Here is a 12052-nt window from a genome sequence, read left to right as displayed (position 1 = left end):
ATTCTTTCCTCTTGGTTTGCACAGATGCTAAAACAAGAAATCAGCCAGATTCCCTCAGTAACCAGTCAACAGAGAAAGAACTGGAACATGTGGTGAGAGCCGGGTGAGGGAAAAAGACCTGGCAGCGCATGGATACACAGCACCTCCCTCACTTAGCAGGGCACAGCTTCCCTTAATGGCTATCACAGGAAGGAATGGAGACCCAAATTGCCCTGCTTTACTTCTTCAGTTCTCTCCTTGTGCGCCTAACCCCTGCATGCACTTCTTGTACAGCATTGCTAAGGCAAAGCCTAGTTATGTTGTTTCCATGTGGTGCTTGTTTCCATGGCAACAAGATAGATGCATCAGAGAGGAAAAGGAAAAATGTGTGAGCCATCCATGCCGCTGATGGAGTGTACTGTTTTAATTCGAAAAGTCAGAGCTCTTCATTTTTACCTGAGGGAGAGAAGGCACAATCTTCTTGAAATGCTTGCAAATACCTCGAGGATAGAGCTAAATGTATGTAGTTGTTTTTTTTTTTAATGTTCTCACATTTAGGAGATAGAATGTTGCTAAACACCAGGGAAAATATTAAGTTGGACAAATTGAGTGGTTTTATCTGGAATTATTAAATGATGTTAAAACACTTCTAAGTTGAAGCCACATAGACTTAAGTTCCTCCTTTACTGTCTTAAGACTTGCTGAAGATACCTGTCTCTTCCTATAAGCTGACTCCCTACCTCCATCAGTAATATGCTTCATAAACTAACTAGTAATATGAGGTAGAGAGGGTCTTACTGGAAATGTCTAGGGGTAGTGTTTTTTAGGTCGTAATGTTCCCTCCTTTTCTGTTGAATCCAGGGTTAAACTGTATCCTCCAAACTTCACGTCTTTCCTAGGACCACAGAATTGCGATCTGAGTCAGCAAAAGTGTCGTTATAGATGTGATTGGTTAGGATGAGCTCCAAAGTGGATTAGGAGAGCCCCAAGAAGAGATGACACAGTCACGGAGGAAGTGTAGCTATGATACCATGGAAGCCAAGATTAGAGTTACACCATTCAAAGAACCAGGACTGCTGGCAATCACACAGCCATCAAGAAAGAAGGAAGGAAAGAAGGAAGGAAGGAAGGAAGGAAGGAAGGAAGGAAGGAAGGAAGGAAGGAAGGAAGGAAGGAAGGAAGAACATTCCTGCCCTGGAGCCTTCTGTGGGATCACTGCCCTTCTGCCACCTTGCATGTATACTTCTATCCTCCAAAACTCTGAGATAAAACTGCTTGCTCTAAGCTACCTAGTTTCTGACACTGTCTCACAACAGTCCTAGGAATGAATGAAGCTCTACTGTCTCTCATCAGAACACGGAAGCCTCCTTGCTTCAGGCCCAATGTTCCTTTCAGCTCCTCCTCTAAGAATACTGATTGGCTTCCCACACAAGCCCATCACAGCTGGAACCTCAGCTGACTTCACCTGCCCCATAGTTACAGCATGAAACCCTTGAGCCCTGGTTATGGAAAGAAAGGCTCCACTAAGCTGCCCCTGCCCTTCCAGCTAGGGGAAGAGTGCCAAGCATCCTCCTTTATGTTCCAACTAGTTCAGTGTGAGTCAGTTGTTCAGGGTGGTAACAGGTAACAACGGCCTTCCCAGGTGACTCCTTCTCACACACACAGCAAACAGAACTAACCACTCCCTCCCTTGTATGTTTCTCCAGCTCCCTGGGCACACGGCTCTCTCAGTTCAGCTACACTCAGCAATTTGTGAGTCCTCAGAAATGTCTAAGAAGCTATATCTGACCTGCGCTGAGACACATGTTGGCAGCTAATGCTAATGCACTGTTCTTCAGTCACATTAAGCAGGGGATATAAATCAGTGGACTGTGGAGAGGTTGGTGTAAAGAAATGACTACAGTCACAGTACATGAAGAGACCGGAGGGAAGAAACGCACCGCATGATGGTAGCTGCCCTTGCTGCCGAGACCCTGGGATCTCAGTCCCTTGTCTGTCCACACACCAGCATGGCCCATCTGTCTGGCACTGTACTGCCTGGTAGTCCCCATTTCTGTGGCATCTTGGAATATAGGGATGATGGAATCTGGTGGCTGCAAACTGCTCTACTTCACATTTTGTAGGACCTGGAGGAAATGCGAGAGCGAAGGTCACAGGTTATGACCAGTTCCTGTACATTTGCATTGTATAGTGTTGTTTGAAGACCTAATGACTGGAACTCTCTTTCTTATCGATGCATAGCCACATTGAAACAATCTTCACCCCAGATCCTTAAACCCCAAATAGAAACACACACATCGATCTGCTTATAACACATTACTTACATCGGAATCTGCCAGAGATAACTAACTGAACTGCTAGGAATCGTCTCTTCAATATCCGGTACAGGGTGCTTTCACTGAAGGTGGGTGCCAAATCCAGGTCAGCAAAGATGGTGTCGTAGATGTCATCCAGTAACAACTCCAAACCTAAGCAGAAGCATCCCACAGTTCAGGGATGGGCTCTTTCAGAAATCAAACTTCACCTTGCTAACATGTAACCTCAGGGACACAGATTTCACCAGCTGTATTATGCATGGACCCTGAACAATAATCATTTCAAAGGTCAGAGTTGGGGTCCAGTTGTGCAAGTTCCAACTCACAGTGGAACACTGCTGGGAGAATAAGAGGTAGCAATACACCCTGTTTTCCACTTGTCCGCCTTAAGGCTGCATCTGCCCACATGGCCGGTTCTTTCAGTATACACAAGGTCCCTGTGTGGTCTGGCCACTGCAGCACGAAGACCTCCATACATGAAATTCCTTTAAGACCATATCTTCTTCAAAACCCACAGAATCCTGGCAGGGAAGGGAGCAGCCTCCAGAAACTGCTCTTTCTGCCTTACACTATCTTCCAACCACTATCTCAAGACAACTAAGGAATGAATACCAGCTCACCTGTTTCAGCCAGCTCTCGCCCTTGGCTGTCAGCACAGTAACAATACCCAGATACCTCAGGGAATCTGCTTTGGAAGGAACTGAAGGTCACAAAGGCATCTGAAAACCTGAGAGAGAATGAGATATGTAGGTAGTCTTTTATAAAGGATAATGATCGCTTCCTCTTCACATCAAGATTGGTGAACCAAGTCCTCTGAAAAAGTATCTGCATTAGACTCCATGCCACATGCCCCAGGGATCTGCAGTCATGCAGAGATTGGGCCTGGTGAAGGAAAGCTGTACTTAGCTGGGATGTACCCATAAGCCTTTTATCTCACTTGTGGAATTTGGTGAATGTATGTCCATGTATGTCTCAGAAGGCACTCAGAAAGAAAGATTTGGGTAGCTCAAACTATCCTTTCATTCATAGGATGAAATCAACTTGGTTTTAGCATATGATCTTTGTAATGTGCTGTTGAATTCACTGAACAAGAATTGAATTGAGAACTTTTGCATCTATGTTCATCAAGGCAACTGGTCTGAATTCTTCTTTATTCTCTCTTTTTTTTGTCCTAACCTTGATGGGTTTTTCATGAGCACAATACTGCCTTCATTGGAATCTAATCGTAGAAATGCAAGGCCAAACTTGCTTTACAAACATGCGGTACACTATGAAAAAATATTTTCATTGTTTAGGATCCCAGAGCTCTTTACAGTTTTTCCAAAACTTGTAAAGACAAAAATCCACCATGGAAAGTCTATGAAAAGGATATGAGCGTTCTAATCCTTGTAAAAGCACATCATAAACTACTGACAAGAGTACCATCTTCTCTCTCTTGTTCTATAGGCTGAGGAAAGGTCTGTCTTCATCAAGCAGCCCTTGGCTAGATCCCCATGCTTTATATCCTGGTCTTCCTGTCTGTAATAACTGAGTCAACAGAAATGAATCTTCACCCTAAGTAACACTGATTTTTTTCCATTCCTATATAAACAAGTATCCAAGGTCTGAACATGTGTTTTTATCTATGTCTGGAAATCAATCCCCAAAGCAAAGAATAAGTTAAAAGAAACAATAGCTCTGCACCTGAATGTTTATTGATAGAAAAACATGGAAAATAACTCATGTTTTTCATGTTCAGGACCTTTGTGATATTTTCAATTTGCAGTTTTATAGTTTAAGTCCTTCTCTTGAGGTTTCTGCTCTTATATACTGGCCAATTCCTGGACCTATCAGGGCTGTTAGAAGGTATCTGTCTTAATATCTTTGCCTTCTTGCATACTAGAGATGACTTTGGTTTCAGATGAAGACTCATCATACCCTCCCGAGAAAGATAGGTTTATGGACAATTTAGGACTGCCTCTTTGTCATCTCTAGGGCAGATACCCTGTGCTGCCATCTTCAATCCTGTTTTGCCAGTTCTACAGGTATTAAGATGGGTTAAGGGCCTACAGCTCAAGTATCAGAATTTCTATCCTTATCTACCATGTGATTATCCTGGGGCTTGAACTCAGGGGCTGAGTGCTGTCATTGGGCTTTCTCAAGGCTAGAGCCCTACCATTTGAGCCACATCACCATTTCTGGCTTTTTTTTTTTTTTCTATGTATGTGGTACCAAGGAATCGGGTCTTTGTGCATGCTAGGCAAGCACTCTGCCACTAGGCCAAACTCCTGGCCCCTTAAATTGTTTTCTGTCATGTTGTGGACATTACCCTTTGCTAATCTGAAATCCAGATATACCTGATACCCTGAGTCTTCATGACTCACAGAAAAGGATTCGTTTCCCTCAGTGGATTGGTTTGTGTTAAACAATGAATGCTTAACACTCAATTTTTGAATTTAACTAGACTGCCCTCTTGTGGAAATAGCTTTGAATTGTGCATTAATCTCGACACTTTTTTTCAGTGCCATGGCTATTCACAGTAGCACAGTTTACAGACACACTATATACAAGACCCTGAGCTATCCACTGTGGGGAACAGAGATGGCTAGCAAGACAATAAAGGATCCATTTAGGACCTTGAATATGTTCCTTACTTCTGCTTCAGAGTCTTCACTTGTATAACCATCAAATGACTTCTTTTAATACTGCAGTAGGGTTGATCACTGGTGGCTGATACCTGTAATGTTTGCTATTCAGTAGACTGAGCTCAGAGGATCATAGTTTGAAGCCAGCCTGGGCAGAAAACATTTCAATACTCTTATCTCCAGTTAACAAGCAAAAAGCTGGAAGTAGAGGTGTGGCTCAAGAGGTAGAGCACCAGCTTTGAGTAAAAGAACCAAGAAAGAGGGATATTCAAGCCTCAGACTTGGCATTAAATATTACAGTAAGTGAAAGGATGAAAAAAATCTCCTGTATATTGTGAGCGCTTAGTTAAACCTGAACTGAGACCACACTGGTTTGCATGGATAAGAATGATAAATGAAAAAAAAAAAGAATGATAAATGAGCCTGTGGGAGATTTCTATGTGCTCTCAGACAGGCCATTCTCTGGTCACCAAGGGAAAATTCTAACCTACATATGCTAAAGCTAGATGGCATGTGAGAATTCCCTGTTGGCACATAGTAATTTTGCAAATTCTCAATGGTCCTATAAATGAGGTCACATCAGACCTTCACTATGACTTGTTGAGCCGGGCACTGCCTTTTGTTTCATAGCTGGAAGTACACAAGCTCTGGTAAAGGGCCAGACCACTGTGTTAACAAGTGGCAGAGGTAGAATGTAGATCCCAAAGGCAAGTGCTGTGGGGAAAAGACAGTACTGTAATGCAAATGGAAATATCTTATAGGACTGTGGTAGTGGAGCTTAGAGGGACCCAGAGAAGGGGAAGCTGGATTTTGCTCCAGAAAGGGCAGTTCAAGCCCAGCTTCCAGATGCTGTGGACAAATACCTATAGCCTCTTTCCCTTGACCTTTAAGATTAGGATTTCAAATTTCATTAGACTGAATATAAGAGTTGCTAATGCTCAACTTCACAGGATATAGCCTGATGAGAGCTCCTAATGAGAGCATAAAATATTAAGCAGCTCAAAGAAAGTTGGACCATCTTTGTGCACATGCTTTCAGCCTGGGGGTTCAGGCACAGCCCACGAAAATGTCCTCTCTCATGCAGGGAGATTAAAGGTTTGTTTTGGAAGCCAGCTACATGATGGTACAAGTTCTCCAGTAGTATGTCTAGCGCAATTCCTAGGCAGACCATTTTTCTCTTACTCGGACAGGTCCAACTAGCCATGAAGTCAGCATGGGCCCTTCACCATCAGGAAATAATAAGAGCTATCTTCCCATTTGGCTCAAGATTTATCCTCCACCTCTCTGATTTGTCTTTGTTACTTAAATCACTAAAAAGTGCATACATGATGGCGTGTCTATGCTATTAGTTTTCTTTTTCTGACGATCATGTTTCGGTCTCTCCTTTCTTCTCAGCTGCTAGGCTTTGCTGAGTGGTCTATAGAATCACATTTTCCTCAGGGCTTCCTCAGTGCTCCCTTGTTCTATGAAGACTCCAGCATGGTCACAAAATCCTTGAAACATATGAAAGGATCTTTCTCCTTATAGGGCACCCTGCAACAGACCAACTCCAGATGGATCAAAGACTTCAAGGTAAGATCAAATACCCTGAAAATATTACCAGCAGGTGTAGGAGATAGACAAGGGCCCTTGGTACAGGTTGAAACTTCCTAAATAAAGATCTAGAAACACAACAAATCAAATAAAGGCTGGATAAACAGGATCACTTTAAACTTCAGAGCTTCTGCATGGCAAAGGACATAGCTAACAAGATAAATAGAAAGGCCACAGATTGGGAGAAGATCTTGACTAGCTATTCAACAGACAAGGGACTTATATCAAAAATATACCTAGAGTTCAAAAAATTAACCCCCCCAAATAAGTCCTCAAAGAAATAACCACCCCCATTAATAAGTGGGCTAAAGAATTAAAAAGAGACTTCTCTGGAGAAGAAATAAGAATAGCTAATTGACACATGAAGAAATATTCAATATTTATGGCTACAAAAGGAAAGCAAATCAAAACTACATTGAGATTCTGCCTCACCCTAGTTAGAATAGCCATTATTAAGAAACCAAATAATAACAGATTCTGGTGGGGATGTGGCCAAAAGGGATCACTACTACATGGTGCAAATGTAAACTTGTTCATCCACTCTGGAAACCAGTATGGAGGTAACTCAAAAGACTAAACATAGAGTTCTCAACAATCTCACTTCTGGACATTTACCCAAATGATCACAAACAAAGCCAAACTAAAGCTTCCAGCACAACTATATTCACTGTAGCATTATTTACCATCGCTAAGACATGGATCCAGCCTAGATACCCCTCAGAAGATGAATGGATCAAGAAAATACGGTCTATACACACAATGGAATTTGCTTCCATCAGAAAGAATGTCATTGCCCCATTCATATGGACATGGAAAGACTTAAAAAAAATCATAGTAAGTGAAGTAAACCAGAACCAAAGGACTACAGGCTTCATGGTTTCCCTCATTTGTAATAATTAATATATGCCTAGGATAGTCCTAGCAGATGATCACAATAGCTCAATAGCTATGTACATATGGCCATCTAAAATGAGGCCAATTGAAATTAACTCTATGATAAGGAAACAAGAGGTCTTTATTGTCTCTTTATTTTTGTTTTTATACTCTACTGTAGGAAGTTATTTCGTTTTTCTTTTGTTCCCCCCCCACACACACACATTTTGGGTTTTCCTCTGTGATCACTGTTTTTTATTTTGGTACCCTTTGTCCGGGGTATATGTTTATCTGATTGGGAGAAGGGAAGAGGAATAACAAAATGGTGAGACAAAGGACAAAAGGTAAGCCAATGCTATAGTAATACTCAGAAGACACTATATTGGAAATAAACTTTGCAACTTGGGGGAAGGGAGTCAGGGGTGAGGAAAAGTGGGAGAAAACAAGGGAGGGGATAACAACATTCGAGGAGAAATGTACTCATTACCTTACTTATGCAACTGTAAATCCTTCGCGATCACCCTTACAATAAAATTAAATTTAAAAAAAGAAAGGATCTTGCGGCTCTTTTATCTTTCTTAATTAAATCATGTTATTGCACTTTGAATTTTGTATCCTAATATACTATGGAATCTCCTCCCTGTTATCTGTTCTACCTTTAATGCGGTCTTTTAAATGACTACATATGTATTTATGTACACTCAACATTTAGTTAGCCATCCACTGCCTTTGATAATCACTTAGCAGCCTCCCACCCCCCATATTATGCTCTGATGAAAACCAGTGCACTCGGCACCCCAATATGCATGCCTTCACATTCTGGTACTCCCCTTTTCCTGGGCTGGCTAGCCCAGAAAGCACATATATTTTTAGTTGTAATATAAATTGCCAGTTTGCTTTGTTGAAAACACCACAGCCATATAGCATCTAATAAGGCATAATTTTATCTTTTGACATAAATGTTATCTTTTGATATAATTTTATCTTTTGATATGCATTATGTGGCTTTGAACTCACGGTTCTCCTGCCCTGACCTCCTAGTGCTAGGATTATAGGCATGGGATACCATGCCCAGTGAGATGTATGTGATTTCTCCACTCGCCTGTGCATACATATAACATGCAGCATAGCTCCCAAGATGAGCATGAACTCTGGCAGCCAGTGGCCCTATGTTCGCTACAGATAAGGGCTGCACCTCTTACCTGTTGTAGCTATGGATCAGATCAAAAATCATCATGTCTGTCATGTTGACAAATTTGCACTGGACAGGCATAAACTCTCCATCTGCAGAACACTGGGGTGGCGACTTATCTCCTACTCCGTGGAGAAGACGACGGTTTCTTATCTCACAGCTCCTTGGACCTATTTATGAAAAAGTGTTAACTATTCTCATTTTTTGGCAGAACTGAGGTCGGGACTCAGGGTCTTACAGTTGTGAAGGGGACACTTTGTCATTTGAGCCACATCCCCAGGTGTAAAAACTCTTTAAATGCTTTAGATGCCTAGATGCACAGGTTTCCGAAGTTGACGTGGGTCAACTTAAGCTGCACCTTAGACAGATAAAGGTCCAATAATGACTAAGATTCACCTGACTGAAATGGGAGCTTCACAAGTGTTCATTGAAATCCTCCTGTCTTCTCCCTGGCCATTAATCCAGAAGCCAATATGGATTATCAATTAGTCTGGAACTTCAGAAGTAATCATTCCTGTAGAATGCTTCCCCGCTCCCTCCGTGGGCCAGGCTCTGACTGACTGTGAGCAAAGCTGCAGCCTGCCCGGTAAGGGCTGGTACCCAGTGCCTGGGGACTTACATCGCATGGGCCTCCCCAGCTGGCGGGTGCCGTACACCTCCATCCCCTCTAGGTCCACACACCAGCACTGCCCCTGCCACGGGTCACACTGCACGGGCGCGTAGTCCCCGGAATCCTGGCACTGAGGAAGGTAGGTTGTGGCCGTGCTGTTAATGTAGCTGCTCAGTAAGATCTGCTGTTTGTGCAGCTGGCAGAAGGATAGACCTAGGAACAGCGAGAGTCATGGCAGAGAGGCTCTGTGGAAGGTTCTGGAGGCTGAGACCGGGTAGACCCTCATTCCTTCCCTAAGGGATGCAGTGGAGAGGGAGCTGGGGGCAGTGACTAAGAAGGCTTAGCATGGTACTCAGAAGGCTCTGGTATCCTGGGAACAGAGTCACAGAGGGTATGCGTCACATTCATCAAGGGGACACCTAGTGTCCAGACACTGTCCAGAGAGATCAGCTCAGAGCTTGATGGAATCTGATTTCCACATGCATGGGCTGGCTGTGTGGCTTGAGGAAACTCCTCCATGTCTTCTCTTCCCATGTACAGAGAGAATGAGAGCTGCCTCCCTCCAGAGACATGGAGGAGAGGGACATTCGCAGTATTCACCCCTTCTGAAAACCACTACCTGCCTGGTGCGTGAAGTGTTTTTTTAAGTCCTTACACCATAGGAGAAAGACGGTATGCTCCTGCTCCAGGACAGAGACCTTTGGAAGCTCAGAGAAGAGCACGAGATACAGTCAAGACTACATGGAGTGTGAGATGCCAGACTTGATTCCCAAGCCAGTCACACCGGCCACATAAAACCAGCATTCCAAACAGGACTATTGTCTTGCCCTGGAGGCTTGGATTTCACCATTCAAGGTGATCTGCTCAAACTGACCTTGGCTTTAGAACTATGATATCACCTAGACGGGCTGTTTCTTTGGCAACTTCCCTTAACCACCATAGTAACTAGATAACTTTTACCTAGATAACGTTTTCCCAAGTCCTAGACATTCCTCCCAAACCCTCCAACAGCATCACCGATTTTCCATCTGCCTTCTGGCTCAGCAGAGACTTGTCTTATTCTAATAAAAAAAAAAAAAAAAAGACCCTCAGCCCAGAGGGGGACCTGCCTGGGACATCACCCAAAGCTTCTGGTTCCTAGAGCCAGGGTGACCTTGCCAGGCCCTCCTGTCATGTTGAACACCACTTACAAGCCACTGGCCTTCCCTGCTGCCTGCTGCCTGGCACTTCCTTGCCATTGGCATCCACACACCAGCAGGAACGGCCGTCATTTTGGCACTGGACATTCCTGAGGAGGAGACAGAGGAGGTGACACCGTTAGAGTTCCTGGAAGCTACACTAGTTTCAGACCGGTGAGGTAAGGGGTAGGAGAGGAGATAACCTGGGGAGGGGGGCAGGACAGGAGTCTGTTCCCTGGAAAGAGAAGACTGAACTGAGAGCTGCAAGGTAGCCAGGGAGAAAAGTGAAAAAGTATTGGAAGAAAAAAGAGGGTGTTTGAAGCTTCCTATAGACAGGATTGAATCTGCGGTGCTAGAACAAGAGACTCGGACATAGGAGCATTCTAAAACACTTGCAAAAGGAAGGCATCCTACTTAATTCCTCCCTTGCTCCCCGGATTCGCAGAAGTCCTGACTGGGGTGGGGCAGCGGCTCAGTATGAAGCCAGGCACATGCAAGGCGTGATACCCCTGCACTCTGAAGGCTGCAAAGCATGGTGGAGGGCAAGGAAAAGACGCCCATTCCCAGGAGAGTCTTGATGGAGTCAGTCTTACTGGAAGCTGCCATCTTCCGCACACTGGGGGATGTAGTCAGCTCCCTGCTTAAAGGCCTGTTCCCTCTGCAGTTCACAGGCGCGAAGCGGCTGGGCATCCACCTGGTATTCTGGGGAAAGGGAAGGATTCAGGCTGGACCCCAGCCACAGCCACACAGCTCTTCTCTGGCTGCTTCGTCATTAACCTTCACAGTGGAACAGATTTGGCCGTTGTTCACCTTTCCCAGTATTTTATGGGGTCCTTGAAGCCTTTGCGCTACTCCAGAAAGTGATGGCAATACTTTCAGTCACTGATGCAGCCCCCAGACTCTCACAGTGGAAGTAACCTGCCCTAGCTCCATGGCTGCTGACAGAATTCTTAATCAAACCCTGGGGATCCATGCAGCCCAAGCTTCTGTGGGCTAGACAGAACACCATCAGAGCCTTGTCCTAGACTAGATTAAGCTACTATCTGTGGGTGTGCCTCCTTTCTGGCACACATTGTAAAGTAATTAACAAGGCACAGAGATGCTATGTGGCATACACAATTCCCTCCTGAGTGGTGGTCATGTCATGAGGTATAACATACAAACATTTCATGCATGGCAGGTGGCAGTCTGTCCAGTCAAATAGGTAGGCAGCCAAGCCTAGGAGAAAGCTTAGGTCTATTTCACTCCACAAGGAAATTGAATTTTTTTTCTATTCCATGCTGTCTATTCCTTACATATTCTCATGGATGACATTGACTTGGGTAGCCAAAGAATTTAAAAGCCTAAAATCTGCCCCATGAGTAAGGCAAGAGGAGCTAGACTTGAGCTAGGAATATCTGTTTCCTGACTCCACTGTTGCAATCGTCAGCACTGTGATCTCAGGAAACATTGAACCTCTGCCTCTTCATCTAAAAAGGAAAAGCATATAACCCATCTCTGGACATTTGGCGGGGTTCAATTAAATCAAGTTAAGTGCAAAGGCTTTGGGGGAATACCCGCTTGATACAGAAGCCCAATGCCTGACAGCTCCCTCCTTTCCCACCTCAGCCTCAGAACTCACCAAAGATGTTTGCTGACACCAAGCAGGCTGAGCCCAGCAGGCTAAGGACCCACCGGACCAGCGCCAT

The 12052-nt window shown here is 44.2% G+C and overlaps 1 protein-coding gene across 1 annotated transcript in view; it reads right to left on the bottom strand.

The window, feature by feature from the left end:
- Positions 1-12052, bottom strand: part of Tg (thyroglobulin) — a 165754-nt gene extending 153702 nt beyond the window's left edge. The window contains exons 1-8 of the mRNA XM_090339436.1: positions 11986-12052; positions 10958-11066; positions 10377-10474; positions 9196-9399; positions 8587-8746; positions 2915-3021; positions 2304-2447; positions 1920-2105 (exon numbers count right to left, since the gene is read on the bottom strand). Of these exons, the coding sequence (XP_090195562.1) occupies positions 1920-2105; positions 2304-2447; positions 2915-3021; positions 8587-8746; positions 9196-9399; positions 10377-10474; positions 10958-11066; positions 11986-12052 (1075 nt within the window). The remainder of the gene's footprint in view (positions 1-1919; positions 2106-2303; positions 2448-2914; positions 3022-8586; positions 8747-9195; positions 9400-10376; positions 10475-10957; positions 11067-11985) is intronic.

The sequence above is a fragment of the Megascapheus bottae genome, chromosome 9 (assembly GCF_031878675.1).
Source record: "Megascapheus bottae isolate mThoBot1 chromosome 9, mThoBot2.hap1, whole genome shotgun sequence".
Taxonomy (NCBI): Eukaryota; Metazoa; Chordata; class Mammalia; order Rodentia; family Geomyidae; genus Megascapheus; species Megascapheus bottae.
The sequence above is the reverse complement of the archived record's forward strand: the minus strand, read 5'-3'. Positions and strand labels throughout refer to the sequence as shown.